Source organism: Pholis gunnellus (genome assembly GCF_910591455.1).
Source record: "Pholis gunnellus genome assembly, chromosome: 19".
NCBI classification, from domain to species: domain Eukaryota; kingdom Metazoa; phylum Chordata; class Actinopteri; order Perciformes; family Pholidae; genus Pholis; species Pholis gunnellus.
The window spans coordinates 119,901-145,865 of record NC_136546.1 but is presented as its reverse complement, the minus strand read 5'-3'; the positions used below and the strand labels follow the sequence as shown (position 1 = coordinate 145,865).

At 41.2% G+C, this 25,965-nt stretch overlaps 1 protein-coding gene across 1 annotated transcript in view; it reads right to left on the bottom strand.

Moving 5' to 3' along the window:
* Window positions 1-25,607, bottom strand: part of kcnk10a (potassium channel, subfamily K, member 10a) — a gene marked incomplete at both ends in the record, with an annotated part of 41,400 nt that extends 15,793 nt beyond the window's left edge. The window contains 4 exons of the mRNA XM_079180626.1: window positions 11,214-11,374; window positions 12,644-12,761; window positions 15,690-16,075; window positions 25,553-25,607. Of these exons, the coding sequence (XP_079036752.1) occupies window positions 11,214-11,374; window positions 12,644-12,761; window positions 15,690-16,075; window positions 25,553-25,607 (720 nt within the window). The remainder of the gene's footprint in view (window positions 1-11,213; window positions 11,375-12,643; window positions 12,762-15,689; window positions 16,076-25,552) is intronic.
* Between the last annotated feature and the right edge of the window lie 358 nt (window positions 25,608-25,965).

Below are 25,965 nucleotides of genomic sequence, written 5' to 3'. Positions count from 1 at the left end.
TAAGAAACACTGGAACATGCCAGCGAAAGTATCAATGGTGCTGATGGTTGTGGCCGCGGAACTGATAAGTCTTTACCAGCTGCTGAAGTAGATGGAGGCTGATCAGAAAACTGCTTTAATTGACAGTCAATCAAATAGTTATCTTCAGCTATTGAAGAGAAACTTCCTAGTATTTCAGCTCACTTACACAATGCAGAAAGCCACCTCTTCTTTCTCGAGGACTTGGAGGCCAAAGGAAGAGGAAACAACCAATTCAGGGTCTTCCCAAAGGCTGTGATGGTGAAAATGCCATGGCTTTTTGGGAGAAAGTCATCTTGGACAGGCTGGAAACAGACTTCACATAGAGTCTTTTTATCGACCTACATCACACTCAGTCCTTCTTCAGAACAGCCACTATTGCAAATGATCTCTGTGTAACAGAGTTAATGATTCCACTTGCCATCACTGGCTATTATTTGCCAGTTACTGTATTATTTAAGTTATTACTAATCCATATCATTTTCATATTATTTCCTCTATTTCTGTAAATATAATTTACAACTTATTATCAGTAGTTTCCACGGAAACAAGTGTGGTGTGTCACATTAGCGTCCTCTGCTGGCTGCCTGCAGACTTTAGTGGTGCGCCCCGTGTTTTGGAATGTAGACTGATCCACCGGTAAGAGAGTGAGTTTAAATATTAAAATGTAATTTGAAATGAATGAATGAAATAGATTCCAATGCTATATTGAATTGTTGTGGATGCATTGTGTTAAACTAATTGTAAAAAAACTGATGTGTGGTCAGAAGACTAGAGAAGCGCTATTCAAAGTCCATTTAAAATGTACTGTTTGATAATATATCCATTGCTTTGGAAAGATCAAAAACAAAGTAATATTTTAATCGGTAAGAGAATGTTTTGATAATGAAATGTTGGAAAACCAAGAAAACACTGTGAGAAAGTAAATTTTGTATTGTTTTAACAACATTAACTAATACTAATCACAAAGGGACAGTTCCCATGCAAACTACCTACTAAAAACGGTTCTGGAGCTAAAACTGACAAAAAACTGCATTAAGAAAATGTTGAATAAGGTCCGGTTTTATACAAAATTGTCACACTAAACACAATCTGCAACGCTCTTTGGTTAGTTATCAATGATTGTACTCCCACTCTGAATGCTGAAAAGCTGAAATACTTATTTGCAGTTCTTGAGAAGATGGCTTTTGGAGAGGTTTTCTATGGCTGGTTTGCACTTGCTTCATTAACAACCTGCTGCAGCCTTGATTCCCCCTACTCTTGACTGTGGAGAGCTTGTAAACTCATTATAAAGTGCAAATAGACAGAGTGAGACGCAGTGAGACCGTGACCAGAGAGACCGAGGGCTGCTGACAGTATTTCAATATGTATGTTACTGCTACTATGGTGCTACAGTGAGTCACTAATATTAGTGTATCTGTGAACGAAAACGATCATAGTGTAGGGGGCTGAAGGGACCGAATTCACGGGGCCCTTTTAAGAGAAGGGGTATAACCCTGGTGACAAGGGGGTTAACCCCACTCTCGTGACGCCCAAGAGTGTTTTGCGAAGAAGAGCGTCATATAAATCACTATTCCGAAACAAATATAATGAATTTTACCCACATGCTATATACCTACTAAACGACGAGATTCTGAGAAACAATACAAAAACAGTAATTTTACTCAAAACAGAATTATACACAAAGTACTGTATAAACTACCAAGTTCTGGCACAATACCACGTATTTTTCGGCGAGCTACAGCGAGCTACGCACTCCGAATGCAGATATCATCACAAAAAAGAGACCGTCATGGCCGAACGATAGCTTAGCAAGCATGAGAATTCTACCCTGAATCCGCAGATATCTTTCATATTTCTCCCCTTCAAACATTACACCGTGGAGCACACACAAGCACAACGAAACCACAGAGCAAAATCTTTCGTTTCGTACCGCTGCAGGTGCGGGCCGCTTTGGCCAACACCACAATTACCAATTGTCGGGAGTTGGCTGATATAAGTTTTTTCTGGCTGGCGAACAAGGTTACACGGCGGCGCTGAGGCCGGCCCAAACCACGGCATGGCTGCCGGGGGAGACTACGGTCGTCGTCGCCGCAGTGGCAGCAGCGAGCCAACGGCAGGGATCTACCGGCATGTGTTATTACCACGCAAGGTTTGGTCCGCGGGCTACAAGGTGCCGTTCTCCATGTAGTTTCGGCATGACGGGAAATGCCAGGACCGGCGCTCAGTGGCGGCCATGAGCGTCGGTCAGGAAGGCAGGCTGCTGTTCATCCAGGACGACGTTTCCAGGCGGCGCTTTCTCCGCGACACGGGGACGCAGAGGAGTGTGGTGCCTGCATCGCGGGTGGACATGCTGACAAACGGGCAGGGCCCCCCCCCGGAAGACGCGAACGGTACCCCCATACGCACTTTTGGGACATGGTGCCTGGAGCTGTATTTTATGGGGCAGCGTTTCAGCTGGGACTTTGTTACTGCCAAAATTGCCATTCCCCTGCTTGGCGTGGATTTCCTTTGCACTTATGGGCTATTGGTGGACGTCAAGGGCCGCCGCCTGATAAATGCTGTGACTTTTTGTTCTTACCCATGTACGCTAAGTGGAGCGGACTCTACCAGGTTGACTAGCATGCTGGCAGCGGCTGATGAGTTTCTTCGTCTGCTGGCTGAGTTCCCAGACATCACGCAGCCCACCTTCTGGTCCTCCACGGTCAAGCATGGGGTGGAGCATCACATATTTACCACTGGCCCACCGGTACATGCCGGAAGAAGAGCGGCAAAGCTCACCATCGCCAAGACCGAGTTTGAAAACATGGAGCACCTGGGCATCATTCGCCCCTCCAACAGTCCATGGGCTTCACCCCTGCACATTGCACCGAAGCCTGGGGGCGGGTGGCGCCCGTGTGGAGATTATCACCGGCTCAACGAGGCAACGATCCCGGACTGCTATGCGGTTCCACATATTCAAGACTTCTCTGCTCACTTGTCGGATAGCGTGGTGTTTTCGAAAGTGGACCTGGTACGAGGTTACCATCAAGTGCCCGTTCACACGCTGGACATTCCCAAGACGGCGCTGATCACACCATTCGGCCTGTTTGAGTTCTTGAGGATGCCGTTTGGCCTCCTGCAAATGCAGCGCAGACGTTCCAGCGTCTAATGGACACGGTGCTGGGGGACCTGCCTTTCCTGGTCGTCTACCTGGATGACATCCTGGTGGCCAGTGCGTCAAGAGCGGAGCATATGTCTCACCTCCAGACTCTGTTTGAGCGACTCAGCCAGCACAGGTTGACTATCAACCCGGCTAAGTGCCAGTTTGGCTCATCAGGTCAACTGGCTAGGAGTAAATAAAAGTATAAAATATGACATTTTGTTTTGCCAGTAGGTGGCTCTATGACTATGTGAAAATATTTGCATTGAAATGTGCTCAGGCTTGAAGTAGCATCATGCATAAGAAAAAAAACAACTTTCTTTTTCATGCAGAATCACGCAAAATGGCCACGTCAAGGTTCTTCCATGAAAACTCACGAATTTAATACGTTTTCATCACAAAGGTCTGAAGAGAATTCTCACCAAATTTGAAGTTGATCGCATAAATTCTGTAGGAGTTTGTTAAAGTAGAAAGGCTGAAAATGAAAAAAAGTGACAAAAAAGCACAAAATCATGGGTTTATTGTAGCGCCCCCTAGTGGTTGAATTGAATAAAAATGTTATGGTATGTTACAGGGTGCGATGTGCACATATGCAGCACATTGTGATTTTAGGACAAATGGTTGAGAAGTTATGTGTATTGATATAAGCCACGCCCCTAAGACGTTTATTGGTCCATATCTTGTAAACAAAAAGAGATATCAAAAAGCTTTTGATAAACTAGATTCATTATTGATCCACAGCAAATTTGGTAGCAATCGGACCAAATGCCTCGAATGTTTTGAGTGTACCTCCGAATACAATCATAACTGTCACCCTGTAAAAATCGACAAAAAACTGAATGTGTGTGAAAGCGCTTCAGTGTTAGTAGCATAACAGACTGTCAAAGTAAATGCAGGTTGTTTGTTTGTGCAGGTAGCTCTGACAATCTCTGCTGAGTGACTCAAAGCTGGAAGAGAAATAGGAGAATGTATAGTGTCACGTCATGAGAGGTCACTCGAGCAGGCTAGGGGGTTTGGTGCAAAGGAAACAAACAAAAACAGACCAAGTCAAAAGGTTCTCAGAATAAGATCAGGGTTTTATTCTTATCCGGCTCCACAACTCAGGAAAGGCTCTTCGTCCAAATCAAAAACAAACAAACAAAAAGCATCCAAGCGGAGATAATGCATCCCAACAGAACCGTACTAGACAAAAACTCAACTTAAAGTGTCCTCAGCTTCCTTCCGACAACCAGGTCTTCTTCCTCTGAAAACCTCCTCACTGTGGGGTGGAACTCGTCTCCAGGTAGGTCTCCATGCTCCTTCATGCCGTGTGCGCTCCTTCCATTTCTCTCCTCCTGAAGTCCTTAAGTCCGGCCTTAATCAGATGGCCTAAACACCTACACCTGGGTGAGTGGTGAGGCCTTCTGGGATCTGGAGTTGTTGCCTCGGCGGCCATCTTGGCATGTGGCTGCTGCTCCTTAAAGGGGAAATAGCACCCATCTACCATCTGGCCCCGTGTCATGCCACAATAGTTCCATGTGGAAAAAAAAACATATTTTTTTAGAAAGAAATAAGTTTAAGCTAAAAGGTGAGCCAATGTAGAATAATCTATCATATAAATTAGTCTGGGTGCAGTTTGATTTTATTAAACAAACTTCACGTTGCAAGAAATTACTTTACATTACAGCCTGTTCCAAAACAAAAACAATTACATTTACTATTAATGAAAACTCCACGTACAAGCGCGATTTGGAAACCTTTTTTATTCAATTTCTGCTCTCCAAACATCTTAGTTTGCACATATTTAGACCAGAGAAGTCTTTTTCTGGTGGTGTGCCCACGAACCCCTTTCAATTAGATTATTCTGACCAAATTCGAAGTTGATCTGATTAATTCCCTCGGAGGCATTCGTTAAATTAGAGCACCTGGAAATTGCAAAAAAAACACGAGAAATTCAGACAAAATAAAAAATGGCTGACTTACGGTTGGATTTAGAGCATTATCCCAAGAGACTTTTTTTAAGGTTAGATGTGATACATCTGCTAACGAAATTTCATACATCTAGGTGAAAAGTGTGTGCCATGATTGGTTATGGTTTGAGCATTTTTAGCCCCTCAAAAACACCTTTGTTTTTCATGGCGAAGAATGCGTCGCCACGGCAACGGCCTTTCACGAAACAACAACCTTCGAGTAACTTTTCATCGCAAAGGTCTTTAGATTGTACTGACCAAATTTGAAGTTGATCTGAATAATTCCCTAGGAGGAGTTCGTTAAAGTACAGCGCCTGGAAATTGCAAAAACGACACTAGAAATTCATACAACATTCAAAATGGCTAACTTACGGTTGGGTTTAGAGCATGGTCCGAAGATACTTTTTTTAAGTCCACATGTGATACATGTGCCTACCAAATTTTGTAAATCTTGTACAAATTTTGTACAGTAGTGCCCCCAAGTGGCTGAGGGAAATGAAAATGTGAGGGTATGTTACAGGCTGCAATGTGGACATTTGTCCCAAATTTCGTGATGATAGGCACAATGGTTTTAAAGTTAAGTTGATTGATGTACAGGGCCACGCCGCTTATAAGTTCACTGGTCCATAACTTCTTAACACAATAAATTATCAACACGTCTTTGAGGCGGTTTTGATTACACCGATTCAATATTGATCCACATCAAATTGGGTAGCAATCGGACACAGTGTTTAGGAACAGTTTGCAAAAATATGTTTTTCAAAAAAGTTAAAATGGTGGAAATCTGAATGGGCGGAGCTTCAAAGTTAGAGTGCGTTGATTGTAGAGCAGATATAGCTGAATATGTGTGTCAAATTTCACGTTAATCGGACATGTTGGGTAATGGCCGTGGCCTGTGAAACTGTAGGGGGCGCTAGTGAGCCATTTTGATACGCCTGCAAAATTTCGTCGGTGCTCGGGCCCTAATTAAAGCTGCAAGCAGCATTGATCGGGCCCTCGCAAATTCACACACGTCGAGGGTACTGGCAGGACTCTGGGTGATGCGGCCATGCATTTCTGTGACCATCATACAGTGCGTGCACGAGTTAGATGATACTTCCTGCGTAAACTAGAGAGACTGTATCCATGGAGAGTGATCATCCTCACACCAACAAAGTAGTTTCCATAAAGAGTGGAAAATCACTTCACACATGTTGTGTACATGCTACGTTGTCCATGTGGATTTTTGTATGTAGGTAAAACTACCAGAGAGTTCAAGCTCTATACGCTGTATAAGTGAACACAAAAGCTCTATACGTAGGAAGGACCGAGATTATCCTGTAGCTGTACATTTTAATGATGAAAAAAATGACATTTTCAATTTACAACCGTAGAGTTTTGTGGCATTGATGAAGTGTGAACCTGAAGGAGGTGCCAGCCTTAGATCAGCAGAAAAAGCAGCAGAAAAACTGTGAGATTTGGGCTTCTCCCCCAACTAGAGAATGGGACTTCTTACCCACTCTAAAGGGAACAGAAGACCTTTTAGGGGTCTTACCCCCTCAGAGATGGGTAAAAGAAGACCCCTTTTCTGTCTTACCCACTTATAGGGGGACAGAAGACCCTTTTCCTATCAGAGGACAGCATATAAGGAAGAAAAAAACAACAACTCTAGAGCTGACTGAGAGCTGCCTGCACTGACAGGAGAACAGCAGAGCAGAGAGAAGAGAGGAGGGAGAGAATTCCAGAGTGTGACTGGATTAAACCTCATCAGTGAAAGCTGATAAAGAGGAGAACTTATTACAGTAGGAGTGTTAAAATTAGTTATTGTAGCACAGTGACTGTTTCAATGAATTTCAATTGTTGTCTGTGATTGTTGTGTGAAAAACTTAAATTAAACCACAGCCTTACCATTTGTAAGTGTCTGAAGCAAAACAAAGTATTCTGGTCCTTTAAAACAATTTAACCCTCTTCCCCTGTCCGTTAACCGTGCGATAAGATGTGACGACTGAAACACGCAGAGGAGGTTAAGGTAAGTTCCCTGGGTGAAGACTTGGCAGTGTTAGTCATAAATGGTGAGAATGTTCACAATAGGCAATAGTAAAGTACAGATGATATACATAACTATTACATACTGGGTGTTAGGGTTACATCCTATTGAAAGCGCCTAGGGCATTAGCCGTAAAAAAGCCTTCCAAAAAGACAATAATTCCGAAATCCTAACAATTTAGCTAAGGGGTGAGATAAAAGGCCGAAGGTATTGTTCCGACACCTCAAAGAGGAATGTATATCCTCGCAGGTGGGACAGCCGACGGAGTGACCACTGTGTTAGGTGCGTAAAACAACCCCACCTAGAAACGGGGCAGGAGCCGCTTCACGCTACACTACGTTTACATGTACATGTTCCACTGTCATTCCAAATATGACAATATTCTGAATGTTATATGGCTCCGGTAAACATCATATTTAGTTTTGTGATTCTGAATTAGGCCTTATTCCGAGTGGAGCATTTTCAGATCAAAACATGTGGAATATCCCAATATTATTCAGATTTTAGGAGCATTCTTTGGACATGTATATAGCACATTCAGAATATGCATCTCCAATAGGGGTTTTTACGGGACTTTACACAGCCTCTTTTCCTGTGTACGACCAGCTGTTGTACACAAACCAACTAGTCCAGCGTCGAAAATACACGAGGGCAAAGGGCAAAACTGCCCCTAAGAAATATAATTTTGCCCCTGATATCACTAGGAGAGGGGCAAAAAATGCCCCCATGATTTCCTCTAATAATAATAATTTAATGAACTTGTCAAAAACATCGGAGCGCTTCTTAATCAGACCTGTGACTGCGAGACTGCAGTCAAGTCAGCAGACACTCAGATCTCCGTGGTCAACTCAGCAGACACTTACACGTTAGTGCACCTATACGCTGAAATTCATGGTAAACGCATTCAAACGGCACAGATCGGGAGCGAGTGAAGGACTTTCAAAGTTAGCGGAAAGATTAACGTGAGACAACATCCTGTTTCTTCAGATGAACATCCGGTTTTCAGAATAAGATGCCAACAAAGTATACATATTGCATAATGGAAATTTGATTAAATGAATTATATTCACATTAAGTATAAAACATACTACCTGCATCTCGTGAGTTAAAGGGAAAATACACCTAAATTGTGCGTAAAGTGTCTTTATTCTTTGATTTGAGGGTTGCTGGAAATACCTGACTGACAGTCGATTAAGATATTTTACTAAAACTCTGAACTGAATTTGTACCTTCAAATGGCACATTTCTGAAATGTTTAAGGTGCTATAAAAATGTTTTTCTAAAAGATTCCACACAATGACTAATGCATATATGTTCAGGACAAAATGGGTAATATCACAATATTTGAGGTGCTACAAAAATATTTTTCTCAATAATTCCATACAATGACAGTATATGTAATCAAGGCACCGTTGACTTAATAATTGTTAATAATTGTTTAAAAAATTTCATAATAACAATAAATAACCACAAAGAAATAAGAATAAAATTGAATATGATTGTCTGATTTATGTTTTCTGTTTGTTTTTTTGTTAAAAAAATATAAGAAAACACTTTGAATCTGTAGACTACTGCCTAATAGTCTTATTATTGCCATTTGATGATAATTGCTCATATACTGTAAGCCTAAATAAGTATATTTGTCACGATTAGGCTTTGCCTCTGTGTTCTGTGTGTCTGTGTTATTCCACTCTACCTGTCAGTCACTCCCTCAGCCTAATTCCCTTCACCTGCCTCTGGTCAGTAATCAAGCACTTCCCCCTCATCAGCACAACTCTTCTCACCTGTTCTTCCCTCTTCATAAACTCCTGCCCCTCAGTCACTCCTTGTATTGTCTACCTGCCCGTTCGGCTTGTCCTATTCCCGTCTCGCTGCCTACCCTGCTGGATTTTGTCCGACTCCCGTCTCACTGCCTACCCTGCTGGATTTAACCCCCTCGTCTCTTGTCTCGTCCATGGATTCTTTATCGTGTCCTGTAAGTTGATGTTCTTCATTAAAGATACCTTGTTCATGCTACTCTGCCTGGTCTGCACTTGAGTCCTCCACCATGCCCCGTGACAATATTTATTATTTTGAACAAAGTTCAATGAAACTATGAAAATGAAAATGTTATTTCACAAGTTTCAAAAAGTGCCCCCAATTTTTTTTAAATGCCCCTGGATTTCAGTCAGTGGGGGCAAAAATTGCCCCCTAAAAAGAGGAGAAACAGATGAGACGTGAGAGCTCGATGTCCTCTTGTGCGACCTGTGCTGACAACCCAGCACTGTGCAGCTTGACAGGCATTTGCCAGAGAACATTATACTTGGTAGGTTCACCAATGGCACCCTGTTCTCCTCACAGATAAGCGCAGGTTCACAATTAGCACGTGACAGACGTGAAAGAGTCTGGAGACGCTGTGGCGAACGCTGTGCTGCCTGCAACATCATCCGGCATGACCAGTTCGGTGGTAGGTCAGTGATGGTCTGGGGAGGCATATCCTTGGATGGTCGCACAAACCACCACATGCTCGCCAACAGTACCCTGATTGCTGCTGTTCGGTACAGGGATGAAAGAATTAGACTGTTTGTTGAAGTGTGAAAAGATAAGGGAGCTGTCAGAGCCTGCATCTGCTCCATACCAGGGCGAAACCGGAAGCACACCTGAATATTCACATTAAAAGTTTAAAATTAGAATGAGGAAATTAAAACATCTTTCTTAATTAAATCAGTCATTGCTCCAGGGTACATGTACTGATATATTACAGTCTGAAGTAATCATAGAAGCGAGGATCCTCTCTTGGTTTCCCATTTGCCTTAAAATGAAAACAACCTAACTAGAAAAACTTAGAATTGAATACAAAGAGCTGCAATATTTTGCCTAGTAATGCGGTGCATTACATTTCAAACATTTGAAATCACCAGCTTAATTCTCTACAATCGATGGCTGTTGGAATGCTTTATATTTTTTGAATAGTCTTTTAGGTTGTACAAAGTCCTCTTTACAAATAGATGTTATTTAATATGTGGGTTTGCATGAAAAGTAATTTTTTGTACACGGTGAACAAAATGCTGTTCAATGGTTCAACCAGAATAGCAACTGAAAGGGACAAAGATCCCTCTGAGCAGCAGTTATATAGAAATATTAGAAATCTCCAGTCATTGGTATAATACATTGAAAGCTCAGCACCAAAATGTGTGCAAATTTGAATAGGATCCGGATATTGTTTCAGAGTCAAGCGCATAATAATACAGCTTATAACAAGTTAATAGGCGTGTTGCTTGATCAAAGTTCTTATGAAATTTAAAAATAGAAAGAGAAGGTTAGCACTATTGTACAACTATATCTACAGAAGTATGAGCTGCTGAACCACCAGACTTCAAAACAGCTTCTTTCCTCTGTCTGAGACTCTTAAATTCATCCTCCACATTCAGTATATAATATAGTTTTTTTGTTGTTTATTTTTCTTTCTTATTTCACAAATTGGGACTACAATCTAAATTTAATTTTGCAACCTTGTCGTACATGTGACGACATAATGACAAATGAAAACCTTGCAACTTGTACTGGAATTGGTTCACGGAATATCAACTGAACATACTATGTATATTTACTATATACTTTGTAATCCATCCACTGAGTAGACTGCAGAGGGAATAAGTTTTTCCCCAAAATATTCAATTCAGAATTCAAAACCGAAAGGTATTCGGGGAGGGGTTGGCATTGTTCTTTGTCATGCAACACTAAAACATTGACTAAATGGAAGATAATCAAGTCATTATTCTCCTTTTGGCGCCAACACTTTTTCTAACGTAAATTTTACATTTGGTGTCTGAATTATACTGTTTATCTACGATAAACTCGCCATTATTGAAGGAAAGACGAAATACATCAATATAACGGGATTCTAAACTTTTGTACGGCAGTGTCCATCAAGGACATATGAACAAATCATGCTTAGTGTGTCTCACTTTATTTCTGGGTGTCTGGTCCTCTTGTCCTTATTTAAAACCAGCGGACAACATTACAAATTAAATTGTATAACCAAATCATTTACACAGAGCTGAATCATAGACGATAGGAGATTTACGTTTTGACTCACCCGGAACATCTTCTCCACCTTGGCGATGCTTTTAACAAATATGGTACCAAGCTGGTCTCCAACCCCTGCCAAGAGGAATCCAAACAGTGGGATTCCAAATATTGCATAAAGAATGCAGAATATTTTCCCTCCCTCAGTGCTCGGGGCAATGTTACCATACCCTGGAGAAGAAAAAGAAGACACGAAAGAGTTCTATAGGACTACGATAAGCAAACAAAAGCACTGGGCTGATACATTCTAATGGAGCGGACATTTCAGACATTGTTTTTAGTTCACTAATGCTAACAATGACAATGAATAAAATGTCTATTGTCCAATCAGATCTCATCAGCTGCCTTAATGTGAGTGTTCTTGAGATGTTACCATGGGCTATGATTTTCAAGTCCAGGTGAGCACTATAAATATATATAAATATAAAATAAAAGTAGATGACAAGGGTATTTTAACGCCCCCTGAAAATCTTGTCTTTGTTGACCTCCACGTTTGACTTTCCACCTTGCAGCAGTGATGTAGAAGTGGACTTCAGGATCTGGTGACATCACTACTGGGTATGGTTACAGGTTCAACAGAGCACACTAACCACAGCCAACTACACCCATCTCATCAATGCTATGGTCAATGATGAATGAATATTTTAATACATACATTCATCAAACTGTACACAAAAAGCTACATATACTACTGCTTCCACTGATGAAGTACTTGAAGCTAATCCTACTGATGCACTTATTACTAGTCACTCCGTTGTGAGGCATTGGAGACATATTTAAAATGTATTATGTACATACATGTAGCCCGACTTCGCTAGTCCATGTTGATGTGTCCTTGGGCAAGACACTTAATCCCAAATTGCTCCCGTAACTGTGTCTACAGTGTGTGAATATTAGTTAGTCCTGATGGGCAGGTGGAACCTTGCATGGTAGCTCCTATCATCAGTGTATGAATGGGTGTGAATGGGTGAATGACGACATGTAGTGTGAAAGTGCTTTGAGTGGTCAGAAGACTAGAAAAGTGTTGTATAAGTACAGTCCATTTACCATCAACATGTAATAAACAGCTTAATGACAGGAGCCTGAGGAGCTGAATTATTAATTTTTTCCACCTAATGTAATGACAATGAAAATGTGGGCTTTACTTTACTTTGACAATACAAATGGGCTGCTTTGTTTGGTTAAATTTGGGAGATTGCGGATGCTTACAATCCATTCAACTGACAAATGCAATTGTTTTGAAAAAATAAAAATTCTTGAGATCAACAGCTGAGGATAGAGCCAGCAAATATCCTATTGCATAAATTCATTGACATAAGGAAGTACACAGGGGAAATAATTTGGCACAGCCTGTACTATACTACATAGAGTGCATACCCTATATTGAACTCCATTGACCTGTTAAGTGGGAACCATTGAGTCATGCCATAATCACAGTACCTATTGTTGTGATAACAGTCCCAGCAAAGAAGAAGGCACTGCCCAGATCCCAGTGGCTGGAATTGTAGGACGTGTCACCGATGGGATTCACTCCGGCATTCGCGGCCTCCACAGAGTGCTGTAAAGAGAAGTAGAGACAGCGGGACATAAGAGAATCTCAGATAATACATTACATAGTGTCTTGATCTCTGTTTATCTGAGAGTATGCAATACTATTGTGTTACATCTCTGATGATGAAGGCTGTGCCAGGATTTAAGGGAAATTGCAACATGTTGCTTCACATAGGTTAGGTACATTTAGTTTTGAATATTTTCCTAAAATCAGGATAATGTTGGCATCCTGCCACGTTTGTCTGAGAGCAGCCAGGATGCTCTCTGATCTCCTTTTTGGGAGTCTGATGAGCCTCCTGCTAATACTTAATCAGCACAACAATTTTTAGCAGTTTTCTGATGATCGGGTTAGCCTGTTGAAATTATCAACTTGCATTAGCAAACACAACTTGCCATTGGAAGACAGGACTAATGGTTGCTGAGAATGGGCCTCTGTACGCTTATGTAAATATTTAATGAAAAATCATTATTTCTGATCAATTTGATGTTATTTTAATGGACAAAACATGTTCTTTTCTTTCAAAAACAAGGGAATTTCTAAGTGACCCCAAACTTTTGAACAGCAGTGTATATATAAACAGTATAATTTGGTTCCAGACATTCCATCCTATTCTTTCGCACATCGCTATTTTGAACATCTATATGGCCTTTTATTATTGTTGGTATGGTAGTGACAATTATGATTGTCATAGTAGCGGGCCGTGCATTTTATACCTGGGCCTTCTGTGCTGTCCTTCTACAGTTGAACCACCTCCTAATAACCTCATTATGACGCCACAGCTACGGTTATTATTTGTTTCTAAGGGTGTAACAATACACGTATTTGTATTAAACCGTTCGGTACAAGGCTTATGAACCGAACAATACGTTTGAATAATACAAGTCCATTTGGAAAATGTAGAATCTTAAATTGTGAGAGATATAATGGTTTAGGTGGACTTTGCTCAAACTGGCAAAAAGGCAGGTATAAGTGCGGTGTTTCTGTGTTGAGTGTCAGTGGAGGCATATTAACACAAGAAGGGAATTTTGTATTAGAAAGACGTTTCAATATCCACTTCATTTGTCACAAACTGTTTAAAGTCTGACATTAGCTTACCATAAACTTAAGAATGCATTTTTACACAGAATGAGGACTATGAATGGTGACTGCATTGAAACTGATTTGGGAACACATCGCTTTGGGGCCAGTAGAACAGGAGGAAATGACGAGAAAACTCAAGTTCAGTGTTTCTTTGGGCACCTCACTATTGTTTAAAGACTGATTTGAGAAATTATAAACCTATCCTTTAATCTGGTTGGACCTCTAAACTTAAGGAATGCCTTAGCTAGTGAAGACTTAAGTGATGTGTAAATTGGTTGCAAGGAACCATTTGTAGCATTGTCCAATCAAAAGCAACTATGTAAACAGGAAGTCACTGCTGCTTCACAAGCTGTTATATATCTTCCTAACTAACAGTTTGAAGTTGAAAGATGTATTTGTAATGATATATTGAACTTACTTGATCATCTTTTACAAATATAGGTATGATTTGGTTTTATTTATTTATGCAAACATGGCAATGTGTTTTAGAGAGATAGTTGTCAGATTGATATTATTGTTATTGGCATTCATCAATTTATTTAAAGTCTTCCCATCAATACCATCATTAAACAGTATTTCAATCAGGTTTAGGTCAGGTCAGATATGACTTAAATATTTTTATATTACCTCTTACAATCTTACCTCCAAACAAGGTTTTTAACAGCAAACTAATTTGGCCAGTTGGTTCAGTCAGCTACAAAAGTTACTTGGTGTAAAATGTTAACAATAACTTATCTCTATGTAAGAATAGTTTGTGGGGAGCCATTTCTTTAATTTAGTGATGTGTAAAACTTTGCTTACTAAACACTATACATTATTGCAAGGCTTAGTTTGAACTTGTGAACAGCTGGTGCATCTGGCCAATGCTGGTTTGAACCACACATTAAAAGATAGACACAGTTTGGCCATCAACTAACAATCGTTATCTGTTTTTTTCAATTAATGTGTTGATTTTTTTTATGAAGCAATTAACCTAGTGGTTCCCAACAGGGCCATTCAGAGAACTTCAGGGCACATTTTTGAAAGGTAGACGTTGAGGTGTTCTGTTTGTCTGTGTCCATTTCTTTATGACAATTTAGTCATTCGCATGCAGGGATAACATAACTATTTAAATGTAAAACTGCATGCATGAGAGCCTTCCTGCATTGTATTCCATTATATGTAGTGTTTTTCTTTACATAAATAATCACATTACCACCATAAATTGTTGCATAAATATTCACCAGAATGCAGGACATTAAGTGTCCCCTCCCTTGTTGAAATGAAAGCTTTCTTTCTGCTTTCTGCTTGGTTATTGGTTGTATAACAAAACCTAACTAAAGTTTTAATGTCAAATTTCAAACCGTTGCATTTGTTTAACACACAACATTTATATTCACATGGCTATTTTGCTCCCTGGGAAACTAATGATGAATATATTCCAACTGTCTAATCAACTGTTTAATCAAATCTGTTATTTGGCATTCAGTTACATGCTGAACAATAATTGGTATTAATGTTCAGGGAAGACAGGCAGTAAGGGACCCGGATGATGGCTATGGGGCACTGGTCGAAAAAAGGTCAAGATTAGTGGACTAATCATACAAAAACATCTCAAGGGAATATTATTTTTAGATTCACAAAACTTCAAGGAGTTTCAGGGATGTAAGGGAGCAATTAAGAGGCTCCATTTTAGTATGTACAGCTCAGTGTGGTTTGTATCCAATTCCAGGGTGTCTGGAGTGTGGAGTGCGTGTGGAGCTTGAATGGAGTAGGATCGATATGAAGCTCAGGTTTCATTAGACCCGAGTCTCCACTGGGGACCATATCCAGGGCTGAGGTACGGCTGCAGTATCGACCAATGGCTGTTCTTACCTTGATGAGAGCCTCCAGCTCGTCTGGGGACACACATGGGTGTCTCTGCAGGAAGGCAGCCTTCTCTGCTGTGATGGTGATCTTCTGGTTGTTTTCAAAGGGCTGCTCCAGCGCCCGGAACACCAAGCCCCCTGCCACCAGGTAGGCCACCACCACCACAAACACTGCTAGCACTGTCTTCAGCTTCATCATGGTGAAGGGAGCTGAGCCATCAGCCACCGCCTCCATGCTGACCACCATGCTGGGGGGGCGGGAGGAGACAGAGAGCCGCGGCAGAGAGCAGCCCATTGGGTTCTGCATGGTGGCCACGCTGGCGTGCACCAGGCTGGACTGAAGCATGCCTGGCTGCACCTTCTTAGGGGGGACCAGGTTTGTCTGGACTTTCACTGAAACAAAGGACAAATGAATTGTGTGATGAGTGCTGCAGCATCTCAAGGTTAATTTATTGTCATTGTACAACACAGGGTTGCAGGCCCTTTATGCTACACAATTCCTGTAGCGCATTTTATGAATTTGTGTCAGGAGGAATGTGAAGAGAAGCAACAAAAACATTGGTAAATTCCTGAGGCAGATAATATGGCCGGCCTTTTAAAAGTCAGAGTGTGGGACTTTTACATATTAATGAACTATTACGTTACATTATAAGTTCCCACAATGCTGATTAAGCCTACCCTCACTAGGGACCCTCATCCCTGCGCTGAAACACCCGAAGAATGCCAACCATTCTCAGAACAAGAAGTTTATTAATGATTAATTAATTGGCCGAAATGGAATATAATATTCATATCTATATGTTGAATATTATAACGACCGTGGCTCAGTAGAGTGGGTTGTCCTTCAATCAGAAGATCAGCGGTTTAATCCCCGGCTCCGCTAGTCCATGTCGATGTGTCCTTGGGCACTTAACCCCAAATTGTTGTGAATGATTAGTTAGTCCTGATGGATAGTGGCACCTTGCATGTTAGCCCCTGTCATCAGTGTGTGAATGTGTGAATGACATGTAGTGTTAAAGCTCTGGTTTTACCATGTTTTAATCAGTGTATAATCACCTGAAACTAAGAATTGTTGTATTTTTGTTAGCTTAGAAAAAGCCATTTATATCTGCATAGGGAGCAGGTCCTCTTCCACGGAGTCCGCCATCTTGCACCACCATAATTCTACAGCAGCCAAGAAAAGACAAACTGAACACTGGCTCTATGTTTTTACGTTATCTGAAGGTAGGGATGGCTACTGAAACGCAGTATTAAACGGGCCCCAATGGATGATTATTAAAGATCAGAGTATTGATCAACCCCGACGTTACTGGTGTTTTTTGTTAGTACCATATAATGTGTTGGTGTCATTTATTATCATGCCGCAGCGAACATCTTCTCTCTCTGTCGGGATGAGCTCCTCCAACTCCACACGGACATAGACCGAAGCACACACACTGAAGTGAACCAGGTGGAGTGAAGATTACTCAAGTTGATGGATACTGCGCTCCTTACTGTTAGTGCAATAAAAAATGTGCGAGTAAAAAGCCAATACTTAATAATCAATTCATCTTTTCAACAAGCATGGACATGTAAACGAAAGTGAAACCTAATTCTGTCTGCTCTGTCCACAGTCTCTCATCCACTGCAACTATGTTTACCCAAGCACAACACAAAAGGTCAAAATTGTTTTGTTTTTTACAAACAAGCTTAAACAAAAGCTGTTTGTCTTTAGTTTGACTGTTTATCTTAGTCTGTTCTTGTAAACGTCTCTGCTGGCTGAAACAAAGCAGCCAGGGTCCTGTTTCAAAAAGCAGGTTCAGTAAAACCCTGTATTAGTTCACCCTGAGATGAGGGAAATGCTGGGTTTTTAGAGGGTTAACTCTGTCTCCTCTCTTTCAGAGCAGACACCCTGTTTAAATTCTTCATTCATTCTGTTTGTATCAAAATGCCTAACAGCGCTACAGTAGCGGAGATTGACCATCTGTTAGAATATAAATACTGGTAGGATATGAGTTTGTTCCTCAGGGAAATCTAGAGTTACTTATTTTATGTCATGACAGTCATTTCTTTGAACAGCGTGTTTTTTTGCCCTCATGTTGAAATATTACACAGAGTCAAGTCAGGCTTAGCTCAGAATAAAACCTCTGCGTGTCCTTCTTTTTGCGAGTGGAAATTTGTATATGAAAATATAACGCTGTGACACACGGCTGATGACACCTGTCACTGATGGAGAACAATTCAATAATATTTGAGATTGTATGTTGAACAGGGGTGAGCGTTTGGCGTCTGCCTTAGAGGTTAAAGATCTTGGGGTTAGAAGTTAGGCGCTGGAGTCCCTTGACCAAAGAGAGTCCGTAAGGATAAAGGTTGTCGAGTGGTAGGCTTAGACTGGGTCTAGAGCAATGGCTTTTATTCAGATTGTGCCAAAAACGAATCTAGAAACTCACGGTGACGACTGTCTTTAAAGAAATATAAAGAGAAGAAACGCATTGCCCCATATAAAGAGAGAAAGCGTAATATGGGGGGGAAGAAGAGTAAGTGCCAGGGTTACTCCGCCCTGATGAACCCAATGTCATGTTCATGGAAGGAAAATATGGGAAAGTGAGCTGCCAACATCCAAACGAATGAGAGAATGAATGTGGTTTTCCTGAGGGAGGTTTATTTGCCTACGACAAAAATTGTATCAACTCAAACCGTGTCTGGAGCAGAGAGGACAAGGTGAAGCAGAAACAGATGAAGTAATTACATTACATTACAGTCATTTAGCAGACGCTTTTATCCAAAGCGACTTACAATAAATGTATTCAACATCGGTATTCAAGAGAACTACTAGTCACCAGAAGTCATAAGTGCATCTCCTTTGCTAAACAAGTATCTAAGAGCATAAACCAGAGCAAACGTACAGTAAGTAATGTCCAATAGGTAAAGAAAGAAACAAATATATTTGAATAAGACATATACAACTGCTAGAAAAGGAAAATATACTGCTGAACTTTGTTTTTTGCTTTTGTTTTGTATTTGTTTTACATGGTCGAGTGGATCCTGATCTGGTCTCCGCAACGCCGCTGCTGCATGCTCAACCAGGCACAAACATGACATCCAAACCTACCACTCAACACTCCGAGGATGAAGAAGGACCAGGCTTATCCAAATCTACAGGCACCATGTCAACGCTCACAACTACAGCCCCGTCAATGAACATTGATGAAAATATAAATCTGGATTATCTGAACACGAGACAAAGAGGACATTACAACAGAAGAAGAAGAAGAAGAAGAAGAAGAAGAAGAAGAAGAAGAAGAAGAAGAAGCCATGACTCATGTGGAGAGTTCAAAGAGCAAATTCACACAATTCAAGATAACTTTGACCTCCTTTGTGCGTTATAAAATATCTGCGGCATTCACACCAGCCGTAATCAACCTGGAATATGTTATATACGACTGAACTTTGTAGAGGGCTTTCCTGCCATCTATGAATCTGGAAAACATCACACTAAAGAGAGATGTGTGATATGGAAGACTGCAACATGCTGAACACGCTGAGGAGCAGTACAACAACAGACAACAAGCAAGACTTTCTTCAGCGCAAACTCGAGGACGCCCAGCTGACAATGTAATCAGGCCATGACAGGAAGAAGAAAATTGAGGGGCAGAGACTTTGGAAAATTCACACCAGCTGAAAACTTTGTGTGCCATAAATGTGGCAACTTGGACATTGTCTAAGAGACTGCCCACATCTCCATGGAAACATTACTGGTGGGAGGGCTCAACAATCAGACTGAGGGGAGGAGCATGCACGGCGGGGCGGACCTCAGTGATGGACCAACGACGCACACACATTACAACACTGAGGGTGAGTTAACTTTAGATTCTGCCTATGACAAACTTGTACATTCAATACACACATTAGAAACCATACAAACACCACTCACACCCACATACCAGATGTACTTGAACAAAAATGAAGGTTTTACCACAAGACACGTTAACTATTAAAGATACAAATGTTAAATACCAATCAGTGAAACATACACAAAGCCCTTGTCCTGTATATTAGATATCACAGAGAAACATTGATTCCTGCTGTCTGATCACCGCACTATAAATTTAGTAGGTAGAGAAATTATGTATGATGGACATTTATTGGACAGAAAATGCTGCTGCTGTCTCTGTTCCTCTGTCTTCCACACAATCTGAATTGTTTAAGGTGGAGTTCACAGGCCTCCTCTGCACGAGGCCCATAATTGGAGGTGGAAGGACATGTCTGACTGGCTGTACAGTCAGACTCAACTCTCACTTCAGTATTTAAGGATGACGTATACAGAATATGATGCACATCAATGTTAACAATAAAAGAGTAACTCAACTTATGTTTGATAAAAACACACACTCACACAATGGTTTGAAGAGTTCCATTTGTAAACATGGCTGAGCTGTCTGATGTGCCCTCCTCTCTCTGGTCTGCGCACAAATATGACGTAGGACTGTCGAGGGGTGCGACACCTCTGGTGGTTCACCCAAAATCTGATTTGTGATGATTCTCTGGTGGTGCGCACACCAATCTTTCCCGTAAAGAAAATTCGAGACCTGGGGGAACCGACTGAGTGACGATTTGTCTAAGATTTACATGCTTCGGTGCATCCGCGGGCACCGCAAAATTCTAATCCACACCATTATGTCACTCTTCCCCCCAGACACATTTTTTCGGTCTCCGACTTCGGCAATGTTTTTTTTTAAATATTTGTATTTCTGTACCTGTGCACAAAGACAATTCATTTTGGTTTGCTTCTAATGTGAAGGGACCCGGTGTCCCCAGGGATATTCAGAAAGCCCTGGTGTATTTAACAGTGCCTTGAGAGACAATTTGGCAGATTTACACATATCAAATGGTTCTGCCTTGTAACAATATGTTGATGACATCAGGATTTGCAGCCCCACAGAAGAAGCATGCAGATTAGAGCAATTTACAATTACAGTTATCCTACTTAAATTTTTGGCTGCAAATGGTCACAAGGCTAGCCTGTCCAAATTGCAATTTGCTCTCCCTAAAGTTTCATATCTGGGACATGTGATCACGTGTAGCATGGTACACAAGAGAGTGCAGTTTTTTTAGCATTTAGCATGTAGAAAATGTATTGTTTGCTAACAACGCATCGAGCACCTGAGTAACGGCGATGGAAGGCAGATCTACAGCACCATGACACACATTCCGCGGTCCGGGATGGTGCGGCCTAAGAGGTTCAATGTGTTTTCTGCATTTTTGTGCAATAATAATTGTGTTTCCTAATAATTGATGCATGAGAAACCATGGCAACCAAATAACATAGAACAAAAAACAAGCAACCATCAGATTAAAGAAACGATTTGTAATTTAACTAAACAGCAAATAACATGTGATATGAATACACTAAATTGATGAAAATTGGCCCTGGACACGCTGTTAGAAAAGAAGAAAAAAGGCCAATTCTGCAACATCTGACCTGTTTTCAATGCCCGACTGTTTTCCTTCCTTAGATGAGCAGGACTTTGAAAGGGACATTTCTGTGTAATACTTATGTTTATTATTACAGCTTGTGATCTGAGAAATATGATCTCACAAAACAGCCAGTGCTTTCTTTTAGTTTACTTGATAAAGGAATCAATTAAACTGGCAGTTGATTCTGAATGTTTATTATGGTAATATGATAGAATTGCTTTCAAATTGTTTAAGTTGTTTGATTATTGTTTGTTATGAAACGCACTGATATGTTGTCTTATTATACAGTTCAACAGAGATGGAGGTCCTATATGTTTCACCTCATCTCAGGAGACTTATCTTGCCATGTTTATACTAACATGCCTTCGCTTGCTACAACATAGAATTGCTTACAATTTGAAAAAAAACAGCTAATGCCTTTACCTTATCGATTAATGATGTGCATATGTAAACCATTTTGGGTATTATGTGTTAATGTTTCGATATGCCCCTGATTGACAACAGGCTACAATGAAATCTGTGGTTTCGACACCTTCATTATTCTGTCCGCACATCAGTAAATTTCTCTAGTCTCGCCTGCCAATGTTAACCAAATGAACTAGTGAAATATCCAGATGATGGTACGTGTCAATCCTTTTGTTAAACAGTCCTTTAGTGCGAGCCATCAACAAATCAGTTTCCCACCAACTCTTCCTGTATTCCCCTAGTACTCTGTTCAAACGACTGCGCCATTTGACACTTTTCCAACTATGATACAAACTCATCCCTGACAGACTTTAGCGACATGATGAGACGAGTGTGTAAAGGTTGTTTCCTCCACAGGCTTGGTGTTCTCACCACACAAAACAGCCCGTCAGCACTTTCCTACGCTAGGGGTTAATGATGTCCTTAACTAAAATCGTTATGAAATGTTATTGACTTATGTTCTCACTTCTAGAGGTGAATATACACTATTGTAGTGATCTAATGTAATTATCAAGGGGAGGATTGTAATGGTAATTTTTCACGTAGTATATATTTCTACTTACTTAGTATATATTTCTATTCAGTATATTGTATTCACGCATAAGTCATTTTGTTCTGAACTTTGTTGAACTTTACCGTGTCTCTGTTGTGCAGAAGAATAGTTCTCCCTTGCCTGTTCACATAGATAACTAACTGTGTGTATGAGAATGTTCCACCACCAAGGCCTTTGGGCCGCTTGTTGTGGTTGCTGACCGTTTGTTTTTCATTGTTGTTCCTATCAGTCTGAGACATTGGCCATCGGCCCCCACCGTTGCTCATTCTGTATAAATTGTTCACTTTTTTCTTGGTTCTTCCTCACTGAGACTGTACGCACTCTGTTGTGATGATTGAACCTTCTCAGCGCAGAGAATAAATACTTAAAAGGCAACCTGGGTTTTGGTATTATGTTTTTCAGCATTAAAAGACTCACGCAAAGCGGGTATAGGAATTTTTTTCATTACACGCTCCATTGATTTTTTTCATTCATCATGCACAAGCCTAACTAATCTCAGGGTTAGACAACTCAGAGTTCAGGGTTAGTCTCAGAGTTTGGTAAACCTGCTTTCTGAAACAGGGCCCTGGAGGACAGAGGACAGGGGTCAGAGGACAGAAGATCAGAGGACAGAGGTCAGAAGACAGGAGGACAGAGGACAGGAGGTCAGATGACAGGAGGAAAGAGGTCAGAAGACAGGAGGACAGGAGGTCAGAGGACAGGCGGTCAGAGGACAGGCGGTCAGATGACAGGAGGACAGAGGTCAGAACACAGGAGGTCAGAGGACAGGAGGTCAGATGACAGGAGGTCAGATGATAGGAGGACAGAAGGACAGAGGACAGGAGGGCAGACGTCAGAGGACAGAGGTCAGATGACAGGAGGACAGAGGTCAGAACACAGAGGACAGGAGGACAGAGGACTGAGGTCAGAGGACAGGAGGTCAGAGGACAGTAGGTCAGATGACAGGAGGACAGAGGTGAGAGGACAGGAGGTCAGATGACAAGAGGACAGAGGTCAGAACACAGGAGGACAGAGGACAGGAGGTCAGAGGACAGAGGTCAGAGGACAGGAGGTCAGATGACAGGACAGAGGTCAGAAGGCAGGAGGTCAGATGACAGGAGGACAGAGGTCAGAACACAGGAGGACAGAGGTCAGATGACAGGAGGACAGATGACAGGAGGACAGAGGTCAGAGGACAGGAGGTCAGATGACAGGAGGACAGAGGTCAGAACACAGGAGGTCAGAGGACAGAGTGCATGGGGATATCTGGCGGATTGAACAGTAATGAAAATACTGTAATAATTGGTTGCAGCTAGGGCTGCAACAACGAATCGATAAAATCGATAAAAATCGATTATCAAAAGAGTTGGCAACGAATTTCATTATCGATTCGTTGTGTCGCGCGATTATTACGCCACTCAATAAGTCGTGGAGATGTTTGAGTGTTCACAGCAGGCCCGGTCGCCTGAACACCGCAGCTAGGAATAGTGGAATAGGACTCCGGTTCTGTAGCTGACGCTGACCGGCTTATAAACGTTGCCATGACAACACCGGAAGTTGATTTACGCGATTTGTATTATTTTTAGTTTATTTCTGCAATTATAATACATTACATTTATTGCCATTTTGGGTACCTTGTGTTAAACTCGTAACTGCTTCGCCGTTGTTTTACTTATGATAGACGAGCTTTTGTTTTTGTAACATGACCATTAAACCGGAAGTTAAGCGGAGCTCAGAAAGATGAGAAATGGCGGGTGAAAACAGCGAATTTTTTCTTCCCATTCTGTTATTCTACTACTGGTCTACCAGGCGAACACGGTAAAGTTTATTCAGTTAACTCATTAAAGTACTGTTGTACTTGTAGGTGATGAGAGACAGAGTATTTTGGGTAACCCACTGAACCCCACTCCTGATATTAGTCCATTTCTTTTTTTAAATTATTACTTTAACAGCTCAGGGATGTTCAAGCAACCTGTTTGTGCACTTTCTGAAGATGTTTTGCACTGTGAATTTACACTGTCAGCTCTGTTTTTGAAAAAAGGGTTAGAAATTAATGCTTTTTTGTTTTTTGTTTTTTTATCCGATTCATCGATTAATCGAACAAATAATCGACAGATTAATCGATTATTAAAATAATCGTTAGTTGCAGCCCTAGTTGCAGCCCAAGACAATTCATTTTTGACCTTGGAAATAGTATCTGAACAGAAAATCTTACAACCATTTAATAGCTTTTTCCAGAGCTTTCAACTGCATCTCACAATCTTCACCAGCAGAGTTTGCTGATGCATTGAAGATTTTAGTTTTTAATCAAAACTCTGGCATTGCAGTAGCAGTGATGAAAACAGCTGAAGAGGATTGTGAGAATGTGGTTGAAAAAATATGGAAAAAGTTATAAAGTGAACCTTGACGTTATTAAATACTATAATGAACCCATTTGTGTATCTTATGAAAAGTGCTCAGTGTTGCTATAGAAAAGGCCACATAATGCTGAATGTCTCTTGGAACTGTTGACTGTGTTTAGACTCCAGTGGTGTTGATTAGCTCTGTGACTGAAAACCACCGAAACAAAATAATTGGATTTTGACATTTCATCATCCGTTCACGGTTATGCAACAGTGGGTTATCGAATCGCCACATGTCACTGACACTGAGCACACTTATGAAAACCAATAGAATCAACTGCTTTGATTCATTAATGTAACCAATCAGCCAATGAGTATAGAAAACAGTTTTCTTCGCAGCTGCATGTGAACGCCGCTCCCACACTTGTGTGGGAGCAAAGCTTTGAATGAAAGAAGGCTGTCATAACTCTCTCAAAGGTCATGTTCTGAACAGTAAAATCACCTGTTACTGCCGGGTAAACATGAGCTGATGATGACGCTGTAGGAGAACGTGACACACATGCAGAATCTCTGTGTATTTACCCAGCAGTGGATGAGGTAATGGTTCAACCATACCATCTCTCTACTGCATCACATTGAAGTTTTTGTTGACTGTTTGGATTTTCCCGCAAAGCCTCGTTGTGGGCATAATAAACTCAAACAGATTTTCTCTTTATTCCTTCCCTCCCACTGAATCGTTGCTCATGTATCAACACATGTCCCCCTCGTGCTTAGAGCCCCAGTAAAGACGCAGCTGTAGTAAGCTTTCCAGCATCAGCCTCTGTCTTACCATATTCCTCTGAAAGCCTGCAGGAGCTGCCTGATAGAAAGCTAAAGGCTATAAAGACTATATGAAGGGACAGTTTCCGACTGCAGCATTTCATTTCAAAACACGCAGTAATGAGATGATTTTAAGATTAATTTTCACCACATTAAATTTACTATACATTGGGGGAATGCAGATTGGATAGCAATCACTAAAGACTCACTGCAGTCTTAACGAAAATAATATAAATGATTAATTCATAGTCTAACCTGGTGGAGGGTTCATGTTCCCTGGTTTCCTTGGATTCTCAATCGGAAATTTCATCTTGATTCTCCTGGCTCTTTGTGCTGCTGTAGGATGAAATAAATGTTTTTAATCTCTCATGGTCCTTTCGGTCAATTTCGACGACTTTAACCGAGAGAGGATGGAGGACGAGAGGGAGTAAAAACACATAATCCGCGGCGTGTGCTACTACTGTAGAGGCTGAGAAAATGTTCGATGCAGCTCCTCTTCACCCACCGCGGTCTTCAGGAGCGCATACTCACTGCTCGCCGCATCATTGTGAAGTCGTTAATACCATGGGCGTCCGAAACGGGAGACGATACTAAATTGAAGAATCTAACGTTTACATTGTGATGTTTCTTTTTTGATTCGTTATGCATTTACGTCAGAATGCTGCGGG